Genomic DNA, 27,342 nt, shown 5'->3' with positions numbered 1-27,342 from the left:
ATTTGTAGGACACAGAAAACAGCTCCATTTTCTTGTTGATAATTCCTGAAAACAATTGTATCTTACTTTTTAAGCAACAGTATTAAAATCATGTATCTTATTACTTTTATAAAACATCTTCTCACAATATTCAATTGGCACAGGGTAAATGCTAAGTAGAGCAACAAGACAAGAATCAGAAATTGTTTGGACTACTTTTCTTGGGTTTTTTCTTTGTTTGCTTTGTTTTTTTAAAAATATCATAACCAAATTTTCTGACAGGCATGACATAAAATAAGCTGACCAAGCAAAGCTATGAAGACAAATTAAGATTGCAATTAGAAACATGCATTACTGGAGGAGATTTTGAGTTTTTAAGTTGCGTGATTTATTTTATTTTATTTTATTTTATTTTATTTTATTTTATTTTATTTTATTTTATTTTATTTCATTTCATTTCATTTCATTTCATTTCATTTTATTTTATTTGTGAGTGATGTCCAGAGTTTGTGAGGTTGTGGACCTTGGGGGTTTGGAAGGGGTTTTTTTATGGCTCTCCAGATATAAATATTAATGTTGCATTGAGGTCCATATTCATAATATACCCAGATGGGAAAATGCCTACAAAGTTAAATGAGTTAATTTTGGAGGCAGATCTAATTCCATATCAAAGCTGGTTTAAAAAAAAAAGTAAATTAATGCAACCTTCCTACTATTACAGATTTTGTTAAAGTAAACTCCAGAACATATAATATGTTGAAATGCTAAAATTTGAAAGGAGATCTTTGTCATTTAGAAATTGTACACACAGACTAGACTTGGCTTCAAATAGTTATTTTCAAAATTTTCTGATAATTTTTTTCTTCCATTTGAAAATGCTGATTTTTCAAAACTGAGTCTTTTCCAGAGAACAAAGCCGTTTCTTTAGAAAAGGTTTTCAAAGCCAAAGTTGGTCAAAATGAAAGAGACCAAGAATAATTTGGCTGCTTGCCTATTTGCATGCCAGAGTGCAGAATTAGCTTGTAGCTCAGATATGTATCCTGGATTTAGAGATGGTAATTGACTTGTTCACTCTGTTTTAACTGTACATTCATGTATTTTACAATCACCTTCAGAAGAATCATACCTAGGATTTAGGTTATCAATAAATAGTTGTTATCTCATCTAATAGTTGAATATTTAAAATCTAAAAAATCAAGTACTTTGGATGATGAACCATATTCTGTACTGGAATAATTCCACTGACTCCAGTGAGTTATAACATGAACTAACTTTTCTCCTCTGGTTATATTCCACATGAACAATGTTGAAAGTACAAAACTGTGTTGAAAGAATGCTAAACCAACCAAGTGAAGCAATCAAATCTGGAAATGCCTGTGGGCAAGAGCCAATTCAGCTTTTACTTCATTCCCTTGTGCATAGAGATTTTAATTACATTATTACAAACTTTCCTCCATAAAATCCCTTCTCCTGTTTCACAGTCTTTTCCTTCTGAATTCAATGCAATTCTTATCTCTATGAAATTAAAGGGTGTCTTGCAGGCATTTCTGATTTCAGTGTTTATCACTGAAAGCATTGACAACTTTCCTAAATTACCACTTCAGAGCTTGGCCATTGTTAGTGAATGAGGCACAGAGGACGCCTCATCAGGGATGTGCAGCGTCTCCAGGCCAGGGACATGGGCTGCTTTGGCTGCTTGTTCCTGGCGGGCTTATTTCAGCCTCCAAGGACAGTTAGCTCCTGTCACTCCAGAAATATAAATGGGTTCTGCCTTTATCTGATGGCATAAGGGTACACTGTGCACTGGTAACTACTAGAGCTTTATATTCCTGATCCAATGGAAGCAGATTCTGATACGTTTTTAGAAAAAGTGGAGAATCCTACTACCAGTAGTAGAGGAGCTCTGCATCCAAATAGGTGGAGAAGAGGGACAACTGGCTGGATCCAGCATGCAACAATTCAACTATACTCTACTTTTCCTACCCTGATGAAAAGCTGTAACAACAGATGAAGTCCAAAGGCATGGACTAAATGAACTCAATGGACCTTTTTAGGGATGGTCCATAAACAAAGTGAAATGTGTGTGTGTATAAATATATATATCAAGGCACAGGAAGAGTGATGATGATTTACTGGGATGTACTGGAAAGTGTAGGACATGGTCATGGCATAAATTATATGGAACAAAGGTGGATAGTACCCTGGTTTCAACTAGGACAGAGTTGATTTTCTTCTTATTAGCTGGTACAGTGCTGTGTTTTGCATTTAGTTTGAGAATTATATTGATAACACTCTGATTTTCAGTTGTTGCTAATAGTGTTTACCTAAATCAAGGAGATTTCAGTTTCCCATACTCTGCCAGTGAACAAGTGCACAAAAAGCTGGGAGGGAGCATGGCCAGGGTAGGTGACCCAAACTGACCAAAGGGATATTCCAGACAACACAATGTCATTCTCAGTATATAAACCAGGGAGATGGGCAGGACCAATCACTGCATTGGTCAGCAGGTGCAACTGTGTATTACATCACTTGTCTTTCTGGTATTTTATTCCTCTCCCTTCCTTTATTTCAGTCTATTTCTGATTCTCCATCCACCAGGGTGAGGGGCTATGGGCAAGTGGTTGTGTGGCATGCATTTGCTTAAGTAGATGCTGCTTTTTTTGGTTGGTTTTTTTTTTCCCTCTTCCTTAGCTTTTGCATAACTACAGACCTTAGAAGATTCAGCTAGAAGATTTAGTACAACCAGAATTGTCCTAATATTTAGTAAACCACTGAATCAGCTTTGTCATATAAAGCTCGAGTTGGTACTTTATATGTCAATGTATAAGCATAGTTATTTAGTCTTTCTGAAACCAGGCAGGGCATCAAAGGCTTGAAAGATTGCTTTGTTTTATCTGATAAAGGGAAAAGAGGACAGGAGAATGAATATGAAAAAGTACTGTCTCTTGGTTAGCAGAGCATAATGAATGATGTATGAAAGACCAGATCAAGCTGAACACAAATGTGAAAGCAATCTCACATGATTTAGAGGAAGAGAAGCTGATGCTGTGTTGAAAATGAGAGAAAATAATCTTTTGTTTAGAAAAGCCTTCTGATTCAACAGCTTATATTTCCATAATTTTCAAGGAAAAAATTAAGTCACTAAAAATCAGGGAAAGTGGGGAAGAAGATGCATTTCCAGAAGTGAAAGAATGAGATAAACTGAAGGAATTTGACATGAAGAAGCAGCTTCTGAAAGACGTCTCATAGTATTTGACATGATTAGTGGCAAAAAGTGAAACAGTTGAATTTCATAGGATTTTTTGCCTTTCTTATGAAGAAAGCAGATTTAGGAAGGAATGGCAGTAAAACTGAGCAGATATATTATCTTGAAGTTCACTTTTCAGGAAACAGGGATTTTTTTTCTCTTCTTTCTTTTTTTGTGTGATATTATGGAACCTCTGTTTGAGACACCTGATTTGCCCAAGCCTACATTCAGAGTTTTGTCAGACTGTTTCACAAATATCTTAACATAACATATACAGTTTGAATTTTATTTAGCATATTTTTAATTTTTATTGTTTTCTGGTCTTGAAAATTTGATAGCTTGATATTTCTGAGAGTCATGATATCACCATATCATGACGTGTATTTACTTTACTTTTTGAGTCATGGAACATAAATGCTCCATGACAATGTCTGATAAATTGAAGTTTTAACATTTCATATGGAAAGATGATGTGATTGAATGTATAGATCAGATACAAGTAGACTCTCAAATTTCTACCATCTATTTGCTGGATGGAATATGGAAATTCTATGTACAAATAATGTTTTTTAGATTTTGAGTAAATAAAAAGCTTATGGCTGTCTGTGCTAGCCATCTCCTGAATTTGGGAACTGTGTTTTTTCTCTGTGGTATTATTCAGAAAAATAGGAACGAGTTACACTTGCTGTTTGAGAACAGAAATCAGCTCTGGCCCAAAGTTAGTGCTCTGGCTTATTAGCTCAAGAACAGTACTGTACTAACCACAGCTCCGCAGATCCTAGGTATGGCCAGGCTACAGTTCTGGCTGGACTGGAATAAATTTACAAACATCCTTTTTTTTTAAAGGAAAATACAACTACCTAGAAAGTTTTAGGTGTCAGGCTGTCCCTATGTGTTGAAAGATGGACTGATGGGGAAGAAGAGACAACCTTTCCTGGAACTGAGGAAAAACTGGAAAATTTATGACCTTTGGAAGAAGGGGCAGAAAACTCAGGAATGTCCCTATGTGTTGAAAGATGGACTGATGGGGAAGAAGAGACAACCTTTCCTGGAACTGAGGAAAAACTGGAAAATTTATGACCTTTGGAAGAAGGGGCAGAAAACTCAGGAATACTATAATGATGTCATGAGGTTAAGAAGGGAGAAAATTAGAAGGCCAAAGCCTAATTGGAAGTTACTCTGACTACTGATGTAAAAGGCAATAAAAATGTTTCTATAAGTACATCAGCAACAAAAAGGGGGTTAAGGATAATCTCCATCCCTTATGGATTGCTGTGACAAACAATGAGGAAAAGGTTGAGGTACTTAATGCCTTCTTTACTTCAGTCTTGAACAGTAAGATCAATTGTTCTCCAGGTTCCAGGCTCTGGAACTGGAATACAGCTGCAGAGTATGGAATGAAATCCTTGTGATCCAAGGGGAAACTGTTGGTGACCTGCTACATAACTTACACACTCTCAAGTCTATGGGGCTGCATGGGATTCACCCAAGGGTAGTGAGGGAGTTGTTGGAAGTGCTCACCCAGCCACTCCAACAATTATCAGCAGCCCTGGCTAAGCAGAGAGGTCTCAGGTGACTGGAAGGTAGCAAATGTGAGGTTAGGACAACCATGGTCCAGCCAGCATAAGTTTATGAAAGGCAGGTCGTGCTTGAACATTTTGATCTTCTTCATGGATATTGTCTACCTGGACAAATAAAAAGCTTTTGATACCATTCCCACAGCATTCTCTTGGAGAAAATGGAGCCTATGACTTGGATGGTGCACTGTTCACTGGGTAAAAATCTGTCTGGATAGCCATCCTAGAGAGTTGTGGTGAATGGAATTACATCCAACTGGCAGCTGGTCCTGAGTGGTGTTCCTCAGGGCTCAGTGCTGGGACCAGTCCTGTTTAGTATCTTTATCAGTGACTTGTGCGAGGAGATCGAGTACGCCCTCACCAAGTTTACAGATCACACCAAGCTGGGTGGGAGTGTTGATCTGCTGGAGGGTAGGAAGGCTTTGCAGAGGGATGTGCACAGGCTGGATGCATAGTCTGAGCCCCATTGAGTGAGATTCAACAAGACCAACTTCCAGGTCCTGCCTTTCAGTCACAACAACCCCCTGCAGTGCTACAGGCTGCAGGCAGTGTGGCTGGAAAGGTGCCCAGAGGAAAAGGAGCTGGGGGTGCTGGTTGACAACAGCTGAATATGAGCCAACGGCGAGACCAGCTGGCCAAGGCAGCCACGGCATCCTGGCCTGTATCAGCAATAGTGTTGCCAGCAGGATCAAGTCACTGTACTCAGCACTGGTGTGGCCACACCTTGAGTCCTGTGTCCAATTCTGGGCTCACCACTAGAAGAAAGACACTGAGGGGCTATAGGATGTCCAGAGAAGGGCAGTGGAGCTGGTGAAGGTACTGGAGCAGAAGTCTGATGAGGAGCAGCTGAGGGAGCTGGGATTTTTTAGCCTGGGGATACAGAGGTTCAGAAAGGACCTTGTTATTCTCTACAAGGTCCTGAAAGGAGCTGGTAGTGAGGGGAAGCTGGTCTCATCTCCCAAGGAACAAGTGACAGGGCATCAGCAAACAGGTTTATATTGGATATTAGGAAAACTTCACCAGAAGAGATGTCAAGCATTTGGACATGCTGCCCAGGAAAGTGGTGGAATCAGCATCCCTGGTAAAAGATGTGTTGATGTGTGGCATTTAGGGACATGCTTTAGTGGTGTACTTAGGAGTGCTGAATTAATGGTTGAATTTGATGGTATTCAGGCTCTTTTTCAACCTAAATGATTCTATGTTTTTAAGGGGTTGGTTATTAAGTGATCAGGCATATGCAATTTTAAAAGTGCTTTTGATCCTAAAAAGGTTTTTGTACATGCTAAGACACTAAAGTGCATGAGGTAAAAGAGGTGCTCTCACCTCTTCCATGGCTAAGCCAGCTACACAAGTTGAAGTCACTGGGAAACCATGAATAATGTTTGTGTTGACCTTCCTGAAAAATGTTTTCATTGTATGCTTGTTTTATATAAATGCACATATGTACATAACAGTGTGCCTGTAGATGATACTCTGTGCCTCCCTGAAAGTCTTTGGATTATTACATGTGGTGAGGATGGCATGCCTGTGGTAGTCCACTGGGAAATCCTGACTCAGTATGAGGCAATAAAGTTGTGATAAGCTCCACAGGGTCCAAATTACACTATACCTACCTCAGATGATACGTGTCCTCCATGACTGCTCTCAAAGAGCTGGGGAATGCTGCCTCAATGAAGTCTCTGCACTCAAGCAGGGTGGGCGCTGCTGCTGCTGTCAGTACAGCATCCATCACTGCAGGAAACCAGGGCTGGGATTTCATCCACAATGTACTTTTAGTTTCCTGAGGAGAGTTACTTTGGAAAGAATTAATGTTCTGATTGTGAGATGTCTGTATGTAGCTGTAGGTTCTACAACATATTTTAAGATGCTCTTTAAAATCCTGCATTGAATTTGGATAAACCAGTCCTGAGGCCATGATTATACTATGAAGCATGAAGCAGACCAATTTCTTGAGATCAGCAGCAGAAGAAAGTGGATTAATGATGGCTTTCAAAATGTGAAGAAACTGTTTCTGGAGTTTTTATTTTTTGTTAGTGTTTTTCTTCAGTTTTTTAAAGTGAGACAGAGTAAAGAAGTGAGGAAAACATGTTTTGGCAGAAGAGAAGCAAGTAATGAACCAGTTTAGCTGGCCAGGGTAAGTGCTGCTGCCGCATGTGGCCAGGCTGCAGGGTACACGTGATGAAGTGAAGGACCCTTTGAGGGACTTCCTGGGCAACCACCTGGGAGCCCCCATGTGCTGCTATAATCCTGTCCCTCTGTGCATACAGCTTGTGCTGGCCTGCCAGTCATGCACTGTGGAAAACTGTGACTGTGCAAGTACAAGGTGCGCTGTGTGTGCAAAGACTTCAGTGGCCAGTGTGAATGATTACCAGTTATTAATAAAAACAGAAGTTTTCTTTTACAGAAACCAGACTTATTAATAAAGCTTCCCTAATCTATATATTTTTTTTTTTTTTGGTAATCTGTCTCCCTCAATTCAGTTGTCTCATCAGGAATAATTCACTTCTTTTTCCTGCTCTACACAATAGCCATATGTGGCCCATAATCTCCCTGGGCAACCTATGCCAGTGCTTAGTCACTCTCATGACTGAAAAGAAAGGTGTTTCCTGGTGTTCAGATGGATCCTTTTGTGTTTCAGTTTGTAGCCATTGATCAAGTTCTTCCTGGATAACATAAATCAGAAAGCAAAATATAAAGTGGCAAGTATCAACCTGTATAATTATCATATGATTTTAAGAGAGGGGGAAAAATGATCATTGAATTTTTGCACTAGAGGCTGACAGGACTAAATAAGTTTATTTTTGTCCAGAACTGATTTTAATAAGCCATTTTAGACATCTGAGACCATCAAATTTTCCAGTTGTAAACCAGCAATTTTTCCATGTCTAAATCATTCCCATTTTATTCTCAGATCCACACCCATATAATATAGATTATTTTCCTGAAAGATTCTGGTGGTGAGATTCATCTCCAATTGCCTACACTACAGGTTATGTAGATATGTAGATGTCTAAACTCACTCTGTAGTCATTAGAGATCTTGTCAATGGAAAGAGCTGTTCTAACTATTCCTCTGTACAAGTTTAATTTCTACTTTTCAATGCAATTAATTGACTCAATTTCAACTATTTCTTCATTGGAGCTAATGGAAGCTCAGACACATATCTCACAACAAAACACCTCTACTGAAGAAAAGTTTGGATTTACTGTTAATGATATCACAGGAAGGAATGCAGTTAAATGATACCCTGGTTAGCAGCATAAATGTAATCTACCTGTCTCAATATGATGTAATTTTTTATCAAAAAATTAATACTATCAAATGGAATCAGAGCAATAAATAGGTTTTCAAATGTCATATGGATAATTCTTCATAATTAACTGTTCAGCTGGATTTTTTAAAAATTATCTCCAAAAATAAAAATGAATTCCAAACACCAGCACAAATGAGCAGTGGGTTTGTAAGATGGTGACTGATGACTGCATTGTTATGAATTCTTGAGTGTAACCTTTATGTTCTTTTTTTATTCTTTTTTTTTTTTCTTGTCAGGGAAATTCTCACAAAAATGTTTACATTTCCATTAAAATTGTAATTGTGCTATTTAAAGGATTGGTGGCCACTGAATGCAAATAACCTACTAATGAAAATAAGAGAGACTCTGAAAACAAATTTATTGCAGTAGGTTAGGATCATAGTGACAGATAATAAATAGAGGAGACCCAGGTTGAGGCAACAAAACTGTACAAGAGTTGCTTCCACTGAAAAAGCTTTTCTTCAGTGAATAATTTACATAATTTGTGGAGCTGAAGGAAACTCTCTCCCTCTAGAGGCTAATGCAAATAATTGTTCACCTACTTCTGTAGCCTCTGGCTTTAGGTTTGGATACTACCAAATTAACCCTCAAATCTTGGTGCAGCCAAACTCACAATCCCAATCCAGTCCTGAGTTCCGTGCCAATAACTGTCACTGACCTGATTGTCAAAACTACAGCTGTAACTTCTAGTTAAGGCAAATCATCCATCATCTTCAGCCACTGTAGCTCTATGGCACTCCTCATGTTCTTCTTTGCAACCAGCCTTTTGTATTCCAAATATTATGAATAGCTGGACTTCACTCGACTCATCTCATTTAAAGAAGACTTGAGCTTTGTAGAATTCATGGTATACATGTACATCTGCACATCTGTAAGGGTTCCTGAGTTCTGGTTCCCAGTTAGGGGGCTTGTAATAAAATGAGTCTAACTGGAGATTTAGCAAAGCAGAGACACTTATTTCTTGCTGACAATCGCTGTTAAAACACTTGGAAGCAGGACAAAATCTTGTACCTTCAAGACAGCACAATTTAGCACTCATTAGCTTCTTCTAACCTTTCTAAGCAGGTACCAGCTCCCAGAGATAGTTTGGTATTGCATCATCTTGCTGCCAATGCCATGGAGAACCTTTAATGTTAAATGACTTAAATGCACTCTGCACCTTAAATGTGTTTTCCTGTGCACTGTAAAAATCACCCCTTCCACTCATTGTTGTTGGCATTCTGCCAGTGCATGTCAGTGGCAACCATCCACTGCTTTGGTATTTTACTGTAAGCACAGCACAAGGAGTACCATGAGAGGGGAAGTCAAAAGCTGAGCACTACATTGTGCAGCGAACACTGTTTGTACAATAGGAAGAATGGGCCTTGGAGGCAAGATACAGATAGGACTACATCTTTGCTAATCAGCTCTAGGAAGAAATAATTAGTTTATTAGCATGAAAATCTTGCACCATCTCCAATGTCTGTTTTGCACTGAGCTAATAAAATGTGGTGTATTAGAGATACTGCTTGCTAAAAAGTGCACACTCATTCCCCTTTTAAAAAATCATGGTTTGCATTATAACTCAAAGTCAGCTTTATTGTCAAATCACCAGTTTTATTACCTAAATCAATGACATTTAGTATGAATTAGGTCTAGATTTCATGAGTGTAATTCTTTGATAATTCCCGGCTACTATTGACATGTTAGCTATGTTACCTAAAAAAGGGGATGGAAGTGTGTGTTACTTTTGTGTACTCCACTTTCATCTCAGATTCCTGTTGCTTAGGAAGCCTTGTGTATGAAAATAAAAGTGAATAGCAACAATTCTGGACAATTCACTAAATAAATGGAATAGAGGAAAATTGGATTCCACCCATTCAGGCTTACTTAATTGAAAATCAGTCAAGGAAACTGAAAAATGCTCTTAATGATAACACGAAATGATGATTTTTCTGCTGCCCTTGAAGTCCATGGAAAAGTATAAGAAATCTTATGGCAGAGACTAAATATTCCAGTTGTTTCAGCAAAGGTTTCATTCCATTATAACTGCAGTAATTTCATGTATTGAACTCTAGCAGGGAAATGTTGCACATGGTATTTATCTTTATATGGGGAGCTTTACCTTGCCTGCCTATGCAGTGTCAGCTGATATCATTCTTTGTGAAATGTAATGATGGAATTGGGGCATGGGGATCATGATTTGTAGGTTCAATATTCCATAAAATCTTCTGGTTTCAGCCAGCAAAGTAGGTCTGATTTTCTTTAACAGTTCACACAGGACACAAGCTTGGGTGACAAACTACCTTGTTTTCAGTTAGTGTTGGCTTGTAAGAAAATAAACACATCCACAATTTATATCATCAGCTTAACACAAAGTATTACACAGAAATGTTGTTTTATGCTGGGACAAGAGCCTAATTAATTTGTATTACCTTATCTGCATTTCTTTCAGCTATAGCATTTTTAATAGTGATTTCTGCTGTAAGTTACAATATATGCATGAACTTTTCAGATAGAAATTAGTTGCAGGTTTTTTTGTTTTGATTTGAGTTTTTGTTTTAGTTTGGGTTTGTTGGTTGGTTGTTTTTTTGTTTGTTTTATTTTTTAAAATCCCAGTATCTGAGTAGATATTTTTTCACTGCTATTAGAAGATTTTTTTCCTCTTCTGTTGTTTTTTTTTTTTTTTTTTTGTATCAGAATTTCTGTAGCCTAAACCATTAACTTAGAATCTTGTATCTGTTGACTGCTGCAATAAGAAAACAACTTTTTTTTTTTTTTTTTAAGATTAAGTAGATTATAAAGAGTACTAAAAGATTTTTTCCAGGCATTGCTAGTAAATGCAATCAATTCCTAAAAATGACAAGAAAGCTCATTTATAAACACATAGTAGGGTGGATTGGTCAGCCACAATCTATTGTGTTTTTCCAAGAGAGTGTAGCCATTGCATCCCTCTGTGATCCCACTTCTCATACAAAGGGAGGAAGGAGGGCCTCAAGCTCTCACACTTCCTTCATGAGCTAACTGGGACCTGGGGGAGTGCTCCTAGCAACAGGACTTGTTCTCCAAGTGGGTTCACATCACTGACATGATGTGACAGAGCACTGTCTAAGAAGGGTTTCTTTGGCCACGTGTGTCTGAGAACTAGCCTTTCACTTTGGCAGAGCAATAGCAATCCCAGCTGGTGTTGACTGTACTTTGTCAGCCTGCACTATTCTTCTGGCTATAGTGTAACTCCTCAAAGTTACCAAATAAATCTTTTTTAAGAACACGGAATTTCCAAAGGTGCAAAGCGCTTCAAAGATGGAATTCTGAGTTCTGGTCTTGGTGCACATTTAGAAGGGCCCGTTCTGATGCCTCCAGCATCACTGATGTGCCTTCCTGCTGTCTTTTCAAATGGGAGTCACCAGTGAAGCCCTCATTTATGCTTTATAGCGTCAGCAGGAATAATTCCAGCTCTATTCTCTTTTTAAAAACAGATAGATTGGGGGAAAAAAAGAAAAAAAAAAGTGTGGACAGTAGAATAGAAAAAAGTTAGGTCTCTTATTTGTTGTGATCAAGAAAGAAAATCTTTTTAAAAGGGTACAATCTAAAAAGCATTCTGCACTTTCCTAATTTATTCTTATGCACAAAGGTAGAACAAAAGTTTATACTCAATATATGTTTCTGAAATCAGAGGTTCGTTTGCAAAGCATTGTAAAATTCCTATATAATTGTGGTATGTCTGTCTTAAACAGTAAAATAAATTAACTTCTCATAGTGTTTAAAGCTTTCATCTTTAGATAATATTTTATATCTTTACAAAACTATGGAGAAGAAAACCATCATGATGTAATGTTAAGTTTTCTGGTTTTGCTTTTATATATATATATGATTAAAATTTTATATTGATGATAATATGATATTTGGTGCCAGGTTTGCTTTTGAATTTTTGTGCTTTTTAATATTAAATTAGTGTTAAAGATTATTTTTTCACTGTTTTAATTTCAGATTTGGATTCTCTAACAGGGCATGCATTTCCAGGTAAAGTGGACAGTTAGATTAGATTGTTGTTTGTTTTATACTCAGTTTATTCAGTTTTCTTGGAGGGTGGGGGGAAAGGGGTGTTGTAAAATTTATTTGGTGTGCATCTGACAGCATTTTGTTATGTGTCAAAGTTGTACTATTAATTGGGGTTTTTGTAGATTTCAGATAAATGACGAAAAGATAACTATTACATGCACTAGTTTAAAGAATAGAATTGAAAATTTGCATTAAATATTAACTATTATATCATTAATGTAAACAATCCATGGGGAGAGAAGAATTATTCCAAAACAAGTCCTCATGAAAAGATTTTAAGTTATTCAAACTTGCATGTGATTCTGTAAGGCAGGCAAAAAAAAGCCCCACTAGTCAGTATTTAAGGAAAGCAAAGATTCAAGAAATACAAGACTTAGTTTCCAGTTTTATTACTAGAAGTGTGTAGGAAAGAGGTTTTGAATAGTAAGAACACTTTCAGTAGAGAATCGAAAAAGAATGATAACACAATTACATTAATCCTCTGGATTCTACTGTACATGTACATTTTTTTCTGCTGTGTGGAACTTAAATTTTAAGATAGTACATTCAATTAAAAATTTTATAACTTTACAACTATGCAATTGAAATATTTTGAGTTGTGAATTTTTTAGCAGAAATACAAGAGCAGAGAATTTGATGCCAAGTAATCATGTAAACTTCTGTGTTACTCGTGCAGAAATTTTGGCACAGAAGGAATATAAATGAGCACTTTCTGAAATAAAGTAACTCTCTGCTGCAAATATGTGGACTCTTTCTGTACTCAAAATTTTCTTGATAATCCTTCAGTTGAACAGGCTGTGGAAACTAAGGCATAATATTTGTATGACAAAGAGATTTAGTCAAAATTTTGGATGATACTTATCATTAGAATGATATTACTATTTTATTACTATTTATTATGTCATTTGCTTCTAAAGTGTCTAGTGCATAGTATAGTATTCCTCCTTCAGTTTTTCCTTAAAGATAATTCTTGAAAAAATATTGGACAGTAGATTCATTTGATGTTTTCCAAGCATTCCTGCACTGTAGGCATTAGGTATGCTCTAAGATACAGATCAAAAAATACCAACGTAACAAAAAAGTTTAGAACTTCATTATAATGAAATTTGTGTGCAGTGTGGAGCAAATCTGAGTACAGATTCTGTCAGAGTTATTTGTAGTTAAATACAGCAGCAGAACAAGTGAGGTCTGTTTGAGAAGTCAGAAGACTGTAAATGCAGATTTTGGTATTTTCATCCCAGATGAGAAAACTCTTATTCTGAGTATTTTGGTTTGGTTTGAGTAAAGATACCCATGGAATAATATACTGCTTCATTAGGGTCATCTTGTAAATTTGATCCTTCTAAGTGCTGTCAAATATATGCATGTGTCACAAAAATAGACATTGAGATAAGCAGGATCAGTGTATCTTTTTTTTTTTTCTCTGCTTTTTAAAGGTTGAGTCTGCTTTTGTTTTTGCATGAATATTTTATGTTACTAGATGGTGCTGTCATGGTGTGTCCCGTTCTTACTTTGTAATATGACAACATAATCATAACGAGCAATACTGACAACAGAGCCTTATATTGATACCTATACTTCAGAATTATGGCAAAGATAAATCATCCTTATTCTGCATGAAAAATGTCCTGAATTGCACGACAGGTGATTTACATGCCAGCATTACATTCCAGGTGTAGCTGTGCACAAATCAAATGACCCATTATTTAGCACAGATAGGAATCTCTTGGAATCTAACAAACTGTCAAAGGGATGTAGGAGAATAGTATAGGTAGGCAATAAGCATAAAACCCTGGTGTGGACTTCACTTAAATAGATACTTATTTGGAGACTCACAATATGAACATGCTACTGTGCAGCTCACAGAAATCACTAGAAGATCCATCTCTCATTTTATGCTGTATTTGACAGTTAAGACATAATCTTTTCAAATAGAAGGGTAAAAGTAGCAGAATGTTCTTTCTTGCCTTCAGCTTTACTTACATTTAATAATCAAGTTGTTATAGTATTCTGCTAAAATACTGCAGAATGTATAGTTACAGGTGTAGCTAAATTAAAAACCAAAAGGGATGCTTATGTATATATGCTGGAAAACACAGAACAGTAAATGCTGATACCTATGTGTCAACATGATTATTCTAGTTAGGCTGAAGTATGTTAACTTTCAGCAGATAGAAGAGACCAAGGTATTACTTAAGCATCTTTAATAGCAATTAGCTAATTAGCTGAGATAAGTGTGTTAACAGGTGATTTATATCTCACGCTGAGGAAACACAAAACAAACCCATTTGAGATTTCTATTTATCTCACCTTGAAAAAAAGCACACCCTTTAAGCTAATCTAGCAGGATTCATTAGCAAGACCTCTAAGGGTATGGTGATCCAATAGTTTTACACTTGACCCCTGGCCAGTGCTCTGCAGGAGCAGAGTATGAAATTACTCCTTAAGTCACGGAGCAGTGTCAGTGAAATGCTGACTTAATGCTAGACCCTTAGCAGGGAAGACAGACCAAACGTGCCTTTGCACTGTCCTAATCACACATGTTCTAGGGCAGGTGGGGTTTGCATCCATCTAGATGACTCTAAATTCGTGTGAGTTCCCATTTGGATACGACTGCTTTGTTAATTTCAGGCTAAGAGGAAGTACTTTCCCTGTCACCACTGGCCCCATCGTGTTTTCTGTAGATTTCTGCAATCTCTGCTACTTCAGAGACAGATCAGAATATAAACCACACCAAAGTATCTCTCTGGTTTTTATGTGAAGGGAAAAAAAATTCTTTATAACCCTTGCAGTTGATCAGCTGAAACCCTAAAGTACAAGATTTGATTATAGTCATTGTCTTAATGCAGAGCTGCAAGTGTTATGGGCATGTTGAGAACTTCCAGAAGCTGGATTAAAGCATCTCTTTTACAATGATATCTAATCTCGTCCTAAAGCTCCAAGCAATGGCGAGTCCACCAGCTCCCCTGGTAAGCCATTCCAATATTTAATTACCCTTAGTGCTAGGAAATGGAATTGTTGTGGAAAGGTTGAATTTGTCTAATTTCAGCTGCCAGTCTTCCTTTTGCTATGCCTTTGTCAGCAACACTGAAAATTGCCCCTTCTTCAGGTATGTTTTCTGAACAAGTGTCTATGACAAACTGCAGGGACCTGATGAAAGGTCTCTGTGCAGAGAAGCTGTGCTACCTGGCCTGATGAACTTATTGCCTTGATCTGCAAACCTGGCCTCTTTCATAGACTATGACAATTTTATCACCCCTATGACTACTAAAAAATTTTATACAGTAGTCAAGGTACCTTTCAACTTTTTTCTAGTAAATTTGATTCATTGTACTCTTTAAGGCTCACACTGTAAGACTGGTTTTCTGATAGCTATCCTAGGAAATCCTGGTTTTCAAAAACTATAAGAATATATTCCTGTAGAATTTTGTAAATGCTGTATATAGAAGTAAATTACTTTTTTATTTGTACATAACACTTCCTTCTTAATTCTCCCTTTTTATGGATTTAGCTACAGTTCAGGTTACAGTGGTTGTCTGTAACAAGCAAACCAAGAGGTAATTCTAAAAGGTAACTGACATTTGAGTTGAGGAATGAGCATTTTTTTCCCTAGCTTGATGTGACTAACATGAGATTTGAGGTGGAAGGGAATGCTCTTATGGCAGCATATGAAATCTAGCAGTTTCAATCTGATGAAATCTGGGTGGGCACTGAGTTTTGGGTGATAATTAATCCAAAAAAGAAGAAGAATTAGCCAAGATGTCACTAATGAGTGGGATGAAAAAAAGATTTGAGACTTTAAAGCCCCATTTAAGTGCATTCTTCAGACTGCATCCCTATAACTGATATCTTGTATTAGCTCACTTAGAAGATTAAGAATGTACCTTTAACACAGCCCAGCTCCATGGTGAAGAGAGTTAATAGCAGTTGTCTGCTTTGATTTCCACGGGCTGTGAAGCACGCCTATGAATTCCTGTTCTGGATCACATAAAAATTATTTAGGTGCCACCTGAGCTAGGAATCTACAGAAGGTAATTCAAATGCACCTTCTGCATCTCTGTTGATTTTTCTTTTAATTCAGCTTTAGCATGCAGTGTTTTCTCTTTTCCCTCCTACCACCCCAAAGTACCCAACTGGTCAGTAAGATCCACAGACTTTGTTTTGCATTGTGTTAATGATGAATGCTGTTTTGTTGCAATTCATCTGAATAGGCTTGAGATTTTCTGAAATACCTCAGGGACAAAGATATTATTTTTTTCAAAGACTTCTTCACTGTTGGCAATGTAATGCTAGATTTCAACTTCAATATTCTGCTTTAATTTCTGAAAGTCCCTTAGTAGTCTAGGGAACAGACTGCTGTCTCCAGCACAGTCAGTAAAACTAAGATAGCCCTAAGTGGAATAAGCGTTCTCAGGTCTTTGAATAATAGCTCAAGCTACGGTAGGAACTTTGCAAGTGTAGTCCTGTGGGAAGTGTTTAGAGAAAGAGTGTCTCAAATGCTAATTAAAAATGAACTCAAAATATCCTTTCTCATTTCTCATTCCTGGGTGTATCCAATCAAGGTACTGGTCAGTGACCTGCTCATCTTCCAGAAGAAACAACATTTTGTCCATATAATGAGCATCATTTCATGAATCAGTTAATGGCCTGTTGAACTGTGCACTTTCCTAATCACAGATCTGCTATGTCAAAAATTTAAATGGACATTTCATTCAGTACACCAGTACTGGGTATTGTGGTTGAAATAAAAGTTTATCTGTGAGTGTCTTCTCAGTCATATTAATTGCAGTTACTGTAGCATTTGTGTCAGAAGCATAGAAAGTCTCATCTTTATCCTTTTTCTCTGCCTTTGCCCAAAGTATGTGTAAGGTTGGGTAGAAAATGAAGACTGGATGGCTTAGGACAAATAACACTGAGTAGAATTTAGTTCAAGAGTATCGACAACAAAGTTCAGTGGTATTTGATTAGAGCTGACAGATTTTAAAGAACAAATTTGGAGAAAATACTATTTTGCAGATGGTTTGGGCTAACTATCATTTTGATTTTATCTGGGGAAATGCTTAGCTAGTTAATTGAGTCTGCTAAGTGTTGCAGGGTTTTTTTTTAATCTTTCTCCTGAATTTCAGTAAGATGTCAGCTTAGGCTGAAGACAAGCCTGAGTAAAAAAAAAAGGTAAAGAAAAAAAGTAAACCAAAATATAAAATGAAAGTCATCAAAGGTTAAGAGGATGGAATATGATGAGCTGGTAAACAAAACAAAACTAAAAAGGTCACTCACAGCTGAGCTCCTTTTGAGCTTCTGTAAAATTGAATGGACAGAATCACAAACTAAAAATAAGTTATCCTGCATTTATTGTATTCATCTAGTATAGATTTTATCCAGATTCATAACTTTTGTAGTTCTGTTCATTTCTTCCAGTTCTATGTTTGTCCCTTGACTTTTTTGTCTCAAGTAAAAACCATGAGGAGAAAGTTAGTGGGTGCCCTATCTTGCCTTTAGAGTCTTAGTTGGGATGTAACTGTGCATAGTCCTGCTGTTCAAAATATCAGTTTTCCAGATGAAGCTGCAGGTAAAAAAACAACAATTACGTACCAACATGAAAACTCTGCTCTGGGAATTTGTACTTGGCGGGGGCGTATAGGATATTAAAAATTATTTCAAATTGATTTAATTTTCTTTTAAATTTGTTTCTGAGCTCCTTCAGGCTCCTGGTCCAAAATAGCTCATATATTTTCAGTCTGGGTTGCTCTGGAGCCTGCCTCTTCTTGGTCGTTGAGCAATGAGGATTGCATGTCACTGAGCAAACCTTTCCTGGTGTGGGGATACAGATGTGTTCTGGGGAAGCTGAGCTGGGGCAAGCACAGCTGTGTGCTTGCTCTAGAGTGCAATGCAGTCATGGAGTTACAAAGATGGGAAAGAAAATGAAAGTACCTAATCATGCAGGAACTTGACAGTGTGATTCATTCTGTTATTCAAGTGTTTATTTCTATATCCTCAATTTCACTTGTTTAGTTTCCACCTAAATATATGCAAAAAGCAAAAATGAAAGGGATATACACTTTTCTTGAAAATATGGCAATTTCAGAAGTGAAGGAACTTAGGAGTCTCACAGAGACATATGGTATTGATGCATTGCCACATGAATTTATTTTACTCTTTAGGATTACTTGGTCTCATTTCTTTGGCTCTCAGCTATGATTCATACTTGTTTAACAAGAACTGTATAAAAAGCTGTTGATATAGAGGTACTGCAGGTAATACTAGCAATTTCTTAGCCATTTATATAACATAAGTCTTAATGAGTTTTGCACAATTCTTGATCTTTTTTAATGTGAAGTTAATGATTAATTTTTAGTTAATTTAGTTAATAAAGTGCTTTTAATTAATTTTTTTTTATATTTTATTAATTATTGGTTTTAAGTGTTCTGGGGTATTTCATGTTAAGGGTACAGGATGAATTATATTATAATTCAAGTATTCAAGTAATTCAAGTAAGTAAGTAAGTAATTATATTCCTCATTCATTACCACCAAACAGAATTTAAAGGAACTAAAATAAATTAAAAAAATATTTGGACTCTACCAGATCCTGCAGAGTTACATGGTGTATCTCTGATTTGCAAATGCATGAAGTCATGGCTTGAATCTTCTTTAATTAATCATGTATTTTTAGAAATATCTGAACTGTAATTATTTGAAAGCCGCACGGGCTACTGTATTTATGATATTGGGTTTGTCAAGTTATCCCCAGTGTTCAGTTAAGGCAGCAATTTTTCCAAACTCATTCAACTATTCTGAGCTCTGTTTTAGACTGTGATGCTGCCAGAGATTGTTGCAGGGCTTCATAATGTTAAGAGAAAAATGTCAAAAGAAGACTGAAAGGTTAAAGTCTCTGAAAAGAAGTATATTCAGATATTTTAAACTAATAGTTCACAAGAACGCATATGAAGAAAGATATCAAATTGGAATTTGAGCCAAAGGCAACTCCTTAAGGAGGATAATTTAATGTTTGAATTGAAAAGAGGACACCCATGTTGGTAATCAAAGCTTGTCTTCTTGCAAGCTTTGACTCCTCATCTAATACCTGCTGTCTTTAATTTCCTCATTTTGATGGCATGGATTAAATGTACATTGTTTTCAAAGCTAGACATAGAAAATGCTTTTAATTTGTCATGTAGTAGCTCCTTAAGTACACAAATATTGAATATACTGTATTGATGGGGTTTGTATTTACTGTTACTATGTACTGTCCAATATTACTCCTTGGCTATATGTATCGGCCAGCTTGTAGCAGCTGAAGGTTGTACTTGGAATATTTTACAAAATAAGTAGTTGATATTAGTACATATTCTTCTAATATATATATAAATATATAAACTTTACAGGACACAACATAAATCACGACTGTTTTTATCCTTGTGGCCAATTAAGTGGTCCAGCAGCACTTTTTAATGAATTGTAGTTGTTTGCTGTATGCAAAAAAATAAGGGTTTTTTTAATTGTTTCTGGTTTTGTTCTAATTTTTATAGGTATTAATTTATCAAATATCATTTTCTGTAAAATAATATAATCTCAAAATGCTTTTTAAAGTTATAGTTTTGAAATATATATTTATTTCAGACCTTTCAGTTTTACCTTTTCTTGAAATGAGTAGTTGGAGTTGTGAATTACAAAAACTATCCAAGGAGAATAGATGTTCAGATTATTTTCTATAAGCCAACAGATTCTGCCCAGACGTTTTATGTATTGCATAGATCACAAGTCAGGTATTTCTTTGCTGTTATAAGATTTTGACAATAATAAATCATACTGCTATATAAACACATTCTTATGAAAATAATAAATGACACTCAAAGCTAAAATGCCATAAGCAGTCTTTACTACTTCAAAGTAAACTTGCTGATAGAATTTAGATTTTATTTTTGACATAGCTTTAGAACTGTTTCCTTATTCAGATTTCAGCCAAGGAAGTGATCATAATGATCAGAGACAACAGGAGCTGGTGTTTTCCTTGGTTGTCTCTACCTCTGAATAAATATCACTGTGTTTCCTATAATCATAAATTTTGGAGGTGGTTGTGTAAGACTTATCTATCAAGATCAGTGACTTGTGTATGTGTGTTTGATTTTAATGCAAGACTAGGCACTGTTAATTAATATGGAGATAGCTTTTTACAGTTCTGGTGGTTAACAATCAATTTTTCAGAAAGAGAAGTTACAATTCCTGTTAGTTTGGCAGGAATACTCAACCTGTCTCACAGGTCAAGAACTGGTTATTGCTGTGATTATGAGTCTGTCAGAGGAGATTACAGAATTTGTCCTGTAGGATGATGAAGGCTCATGCACTATTTCAGAGCATAATCTAATGCTCATTTATTGCGTATGTTCAACTGCAGGATAAAAATAACCTTTTAATAATTACTCTGGTAGGTGTAATGCTTTTTTCTTTTTCTATCAGCTGAACATTTAGGCCTTCATCAAAGTGCTAGATCATACACAATTAGTTTGTATGAATGAAATGATAGTCAGGTTGTACATATTTGTTTGGATGGATGTAGAAATAGAGGATTATTTCCCTGTGTCAGGATCTTTGGTTGTAAGAAATTATGCATTGTAGATGGAAAAAATAAGCTAACTGCCATGTTTACATTTTATATGTTCTTTATGTGAAGTTCATAAGTAGAATACATTGCATCTTTCTCTTGATCCCTGAATTGCTCCTGACAAATAATCATGTAACCTACCCACAGGACAAGTGATTGTGCTCCAGCATCACAGTTTCTTTTCCAGCTACCTGTGCCAGTTTCTGTCTTTAGTGCACTTGCCAAAATGAGAAAATAACTTAGGAGCCAGATAAATTATTTGCATCCTAATATCACGTATCATCAATTCTCAGTGGTGAAGTAAGAAACGTGTTGTTTTTTTTTACCTTCTGCATATTTTTGTAGTAAGGAAAATATGTGAGGAGATCAGTGCCTTAGGGTCCTTGTCAGGGGCTCAGCTCAGGAGAACTTCACAGACAGAGCCATCCCTTCATTGCAGAGTCTATCAAATGCAGTGTCCAATAGAGCTTGCTTTCAAAAGCATCCATTTCCCATGGACAGGTGGTGATTCACTTGCTTACATCAATCAGATTTCTCCTTCAAAAGGAATTCTTCCACCCTCACTGAGAAAACAGTATAAGGCATTACTCTTTGCAAGACAAGGGTAGCAGACTGCAATCGTATACTTCCAGTAGGTAGAAATTGATGGTCCTCCCTGTGATCTTTCCATTTAGACCACAGCTACTCAAGTGTGAAATTTCAGAGTAGCTTTAGTGAGAATATTAGTTCTGCTGTCTTTTTAAGTTCTTATTTTAAATTTTTTTCACAGACTTTTTAAAAATTTAAAAGTATGGAGCCAGATGTTTTTAAAAAGCACTTTAAGGTGATTCAGATTAATAACAAGATTCACGGAACCATTGGGGAAGCAAAAGACTTACAACTATGGAGTGTGTCAGCAGTGTGTTAAATTAGTAACTGTGTGTAGGCTCAATATGAGATTTAACAGGTGCCCCAGATATGGTGTGCTGACTCTCTGCATTGAAGTAAATTTTATTTTGGTAACTGAGAGGAGGAAGGAGAGAAAGAAAGAATTGGCCAGCTCCTTCTGCACATTCCAGAAAAAATCAGACTAACATGAAAGACAGGCCAGCTTCAGATGCCTTTCACTGGGTCTCCTGCACAGCAAGGAGAACTAGATTTGTATGTAGTGAGTTGAAAATGGTAGAGAATCCTATAAAATACAAGTGAGAAGAAAAAGAAGCATTGTTCTGCATCTGTAATAAAATCTATGCCTTCCTCAGCATTTCCAGCATTTTATCTGTTTACTGTATTAGTGTATTTTGTATTTCATAAACTGCAGTGACAATGAAGTCTCCAGAATGGAAAGCAGCTATCTTAGCTAAATTATGTTGCCTGTTGCTATGGAAATGGTAGCTCACGAATTTTTATGTAAGTGCTTGAGGTACAATACTTACGACATCTTATCTAAAAAACAAGGTTTATACTTCATCCACCATCAGGTTTTTGCTTTACGTTAATGACAATATTGGGCAGTAATCCCCAAGAGCAAATGCTGAAATAACGACCCATTCCATGAAAATATTTTTCATCATAATTGGCAATTTTTGAATTGCAATATAATCAGGAAGTTGTCAGCCTTTGAATCTGATTTATATATCCATTGCCGATGTTTTGAATGCGCATAGTTACAGGAAAATGCAAATCATTTTAAGCAAGCATTGTTTATTCTGCATGTTGCAATTAAGACTCTACCTGCCTTCTTTCAGTATCACCTTTATATAATTCTTTTGTTTTAAGTCAAGATGTAGCAAAAAATCCCTCAATATTAAGACAGGATTGAGAAATAAAACCCAAGCCCTCATAAGTTTTATCCAAAACTTCCTTTCCTGTTACATCTTATAAAACATTCTCACTAATATAACCAAAAATTTGTTTTCTTCCTGCAGAGAATTATTTGCATTCTCATAACACTTTCCACATCGTGTAAGCTGCACCCACTGTACCTGTTTATTTCTTACTTAATAGAAAAGCATTATATTTGTCTTGAAATCAGAGACGGGAATTTGAAACTCATATTTTCCCCATTATTTTAGCAAATTATGTAGTTGCTAAATAAACAGAGAAATATCTATCTGCAAGAGATCAGAAACAAGCCAAGCAAAAGAAATTTTCCCTGGAACACTACATTTATGTTAAGCATGTGATCCTAGTAAGGTAATTGAACATTATAAGATGAAAGCAAATCTTTAGGAATACGGTGATGCTGTAGTGTCTTCATCTCAAAAAATCAGAAAGCAAGTACATTCTTTGGGTAAACAAGGCAGCAACTAACACAAGACTTGCAGAGTGTGCCTTCAAGAATTTGGTGGGTCATTGCTGGGATTTTTGTCACAGTAACAGAAGGAAATATAAGTAGTCATAAAAATGGTTTTTCCTCTAATTTTTCTTTGATCAATCCTTCCTTTTCTCCATGTCTATAATTATCCAGCCTCATCTCTTGTAGGACCAAGTCATCTCTTTTTCACATCTTGTCTGAGTCCCAGCTGCACCAGTCCCGTGAGCCACATTGCCCAGTGCCTGTTACTGCATCTGCCACATAAGCTGATGTGGGCTGTGATCTGAGTTCCCTCACTGGCCTGTGGCCATCCACATAGTTAAGTGCCAGAGCTCTCCCTGTGTGTGTGCCTGGGTGTGTTTCAAGGACTCAGGTTGGCAATGCATCTTTCCCAAAAAACAGTTTGGGTGCAGGCATAATATTAGGGGAAGAGGGGATGAAGGATTGCAGTGGTACAAACAAGAGCTGTGTGGTGACAGCTGGCCTCAAGGCCTGTGTGATAGCCCAGGCCCATTTCGTTTACACAAGCTCATGGGTTAACCCCAGCCAGCACAGCCACTCACTCGCTCCCCTCCAAGGAGAGAGAATTGCAAGGGTAAAAGTGAGAAAACTCATGTGTGGAGATAAAGACAGGCTAATAGGTAAAGCAAAAACTGCACACACAGGCAAGGCAAAGAACTAATTCACAACTTCATTCAGCTGTCCCCAAGAAAGGTCTCCAGCATGTGTAACACTGTGAAGACAACAGGCATCACTCTTGAATGTCCCTGCCTTCTTTCTTCTTCCCCCAGCCTTATGTCATGACACTGTATGATGTGAGATATTCCTTGGGTCATTTGGGATCAACTGTCCCAGACGTGTCCCCTCCAGGCTCCTTGTGCACCCACACCTTCCTCACTGGTGGCATGGGGGCAGGTAAGGAGCAAAAAAAGGCCTTGGCTCTGTGTGAGCACTGCTCAGCAATAACAAAAACACCCCTGGATCATCAGCTCTGTTCACAGCACAGATCCAAAACACAACCCCATACCAGTTGCTGTGAAAAAAATTAACTCTACCTTTGCCAAAACCATCACAACATGTAAATAGAGCCTATACAGATATAATCCTGAGCAACAGTCTGCACTGGTACAGAGACACTATCTTGTTCTGACTATTGCACTTGTTTCTACTGTAACCATCGATAGCCAAGTTTTCCCTGTTAGGGCCTACACAGAACTGGGGGGCAGTTCTTCCCCTGGTATGTATTATTGTAATGACTTTGAAGGTAATTGAACCATGACACTTTACATTGACTGAGAAAAGGGTGCGCTTCTCTGCCATTTCCCTCCCTTGTCTACCATGAGGATGACCCAATTCACCCTCACTCTCTAATATCTATGGAGCTTTCTAGCGATATTAAAGTCCTAGCTCAGAATATTCTAACTTATTCTTAAAAGAAAAGTTTACAGCCCTTCCTGCCTGGAAGGAACAAACAACTTCCCTTGCATGATCTGATTCCTTTCAGTTAAACAAGTTTTGTCACCAGGAACTTGTCTTTAACTGCATTTATTTTCCAGTCATTTCTGCAATCTTTCTGCTCTGATTTTTCTGTTACCTGTTGGCATAATTTAAGATGAGGTTGCTGTTCTAATTAAGAAAGTGACAGGACTCTCAAGTAAGAATTTGCTTGATGCACTGACTTCTGTCAAGGTGGATTATAGCTGTTTGTTGATTGTCATGCATTTTAATGATATTAGTGAATTTCATGGTCTGAATAGATGCTACACTTTTCACTCCTCATATACTCTAAAAAGTTACACAGTGTGTTATTTTGCTATTTAAGATCATAGCTTTCTGTTTTCTTGACCTCTTTCTCTCTATTTTAGTGCTTAGTCTTTAAAATATCGCCTACAGTTTGCATGACCTTTTGCAAACCTCTCCAACACATTTGTTATGCAATAGGAGACATGTCCGCAATAAAAATTACAGATATGATGATATGAATGTTTCAATCTTTTTATGTCTTCGAAGGCATCATATTTATTTATTGAGACCAAAGCACATTTTGTGATCAAGATCTTTCTCATGTGAATACCAAAATCTTAGTCAATTTGCACAATACAGCAAATTATTTTTTCTTGAAATAGAAGTGTTTAGTGTGTTTGAGATATTTTCCATACTTAGCTGAAGTCAAACCTATTTTTCCATCAGTGCTAGATATGCAGAGAATGCTAGATAAGTTTCAGCCATGTTAAAACAAGACAAAAATATAACTATAACTGTATTAAAGCATTTTCATAGTAGACTTTATATTCTTAATATTTCTAAAATGTATATAAAATGCAGGTTTTATAAATCTATAGACATTCTGGACCAGATTTAGTACAACGTTCTTCTGGATTGTTTATTAAACTCACACTGTTCTCAAACACTAAGTTCTACATCCCTAGGAACTGCACTTGCTGATTTGAGTTTTTATTACCAGACTTTGGCATGGAAATAAGTATAAGCATAGCTGGGGCCCTGACTTGACAGGGCTTCCCTTACAGCAAGTAGGTCACTTTTGGAAGCTGATTTCCATAAATTAGGCAGTAGAGAAGTACAGCCTGCAGCAGGACAATGGCTGCTGGAAATTCTCAGTTCTGAGTTTGCAGTTCTGGATGTGAGCCTCTCCACAACCTGCACCCACATAAGTGTGAGAAAGTGGAGGGCAATGGACTTTGCCTTTTGTGCCCTGCTCTCCGCGCTTCCAATTGCTCAGCAATATGGGCAGCTCAGCCCACACTGAGCACCTTCTGCTCTGGGTGAGCTGTGGGCCAGGTGTCAGGGGGGTGCAGTGGCATGTGTCAGATGGTGAATCAATTCTGGGTTCACAGACTTGTTACGCATTGTGGTATAAGGGCTCCCCATGTACAAATGTCCCTACATGTATGAGTCATCTCCTGGAGGGGCTTGGGATTGGAAATAGTCTATCCAGGTAGTAGAGAATATTGTTAGTAGCTACCTTCTAGAACTGGGTTTTCTTATTTGTTTTGCTTTGCAGTTTCACTGCTTTTTTTCCTAAAAGATAATTTTAAATAATCCTAGACAACTATTCATCTTCTTAAGTTGGGGCAAAATGAACAGAGTTAAAACTGACAAGGTTTGGTTGCAGGAAATGCCAGGGACTGGGGAAGGCAGGGGCTATGGGTATTCCTTTGCAGTATGTCACAGACGAGTGCAGGAGGTTGTGCCATCAACTACCAAATTTGGGCTTTAAAGAAAGACTTGTTTGGAGGAGGAGACAGCAGGGAAGACCTCTGCTTCCAGGCAGTGACTTCCAAGTGTGTCTGTCTCTCATGTTAGTCTAACTGTTCAGTCAACTATTAGTCAACGGTTTTTCTGCATTGGAGATACAGAACAAGAACTTTTGAATTGAAACAGATTTATTTTTTGCATTTTACTCAAGAGGAAAAGAAATCAGCTGCGATTTAATAAGACTTGCCTGGTTCATTTCGTTTTTCCTTTCAAAGAAATTCACTGTGGAATCCTTGACATGATTTATTTGTACATTAAGTATCTGATTCTACATTTCATTTTCAGAGGTGGCATTTATTCCACCTAGCTCTAAGTATTTACGCTCTAGGTGTCTCTGTTAAATCAAGTTACCTCAGACTCTACAGTAAATGGAGAGAAGTATTTTCAGGATAAGATTCATCTGACCTATGTAAGACGTCTGTTTTAAGATTACATGAATAGCAGCCTATTCACCCAATAGCACTTTATCTCCACAGTGTCTGTATATGGACTCAAGAGTGTTTCCAAGATTCATTTTGGTAGCTGAGTTTTGCTCTTTTTGAGCCAAATAAACACACAAGATATGTTCGGGTTTCTAAAGTACATGGAAGTATTTTGGGAGAATTCTAGCCAGGTAACATAAATCTCTTTTTTGGGGTTTTAGTGAATAATAAGTGAATGTTTTTTCCATCAGGTACTCTGCATAAGAATTGATAAGGTATCAAGTACACAGGCAAGTCTTGATTAACCAGGATAACTGATAAACATGGTGACATGTACAAAATGAGTTCCTATTTAGGCAAATGGAAATACTGAAGTCTAATTTCCCATGAATTGTGTTCATTGTCTGACTTTTCATTCCACCTAACAGCCCATATAGTGACAATGTTGTTGCTATCCTGCAACTGTGTGAGCATCGCTCTGCTAATACCCACGTGCCATCTGGGCACTTAGCTCCTGCCAGCTCTGGTGTCATGGCCTCATTCTGCCTAAGTGGAGTCACTATTGTGCATTTCCCTACTGTTTTCTGATT

General features: G+C 37.1%; 1 protein-coding gene across 8 annotated transcripts in view; it reads left to right on the top strand.

Moving 5' to 3' along the window:
- Positions 1-27,342, top strand: part of DLGAP2 (DLG associated protein 2) — a 448,267-nt gene that overhangs the window by 287,172 nt on the left and 133,753 nt on the right. For 2 of the 8 annotated variants that reach the window (XM_053973321.1, XM_053973319.1), the window contains exons 3-4: positions 12,086-12,118; positions 15,007-15,126. Coding sequence is in view for 2 of the 8 variants with exons in the window: in XM_053973318.1 (XP_053829293.1) it covers positions 12,086-12,118 (33 nt within the window). In the remaining 6 variants the exon portion in view is untranslated. Of the gene's footprint in view, positions 1-11,306; positions 11,381-12,085; positions 12,119-15,006; positions 15,127-15,206; positions 15,267-27,342 lie in introns of those variants that run through there. The other 6 variants (XM_053973318.1, XM_053973317.1, XM_053973320.1 and 3 more) reach the window with 5 other exon arrangements.

This window comes from Vidua macroura, chromosome 3 (genome assembly GCF_024509145.1).
Source record: "Vidua macroura isolate BioBank_ID:100142 chromosome 3, ASM2450914v1, whole genome shotgun sequence".
In the NCBI taxonomy this organism is placed as follows: Eukaryota; Metazoa; Chordata; class Aves; order Passeriformes; family Viduidae; genus Vidua; species Vidua macroura.
Note: the sequence above shows the minus strand (reverse complement) of the source record. Positions and strands in the feature narration are given on the sequence as shown.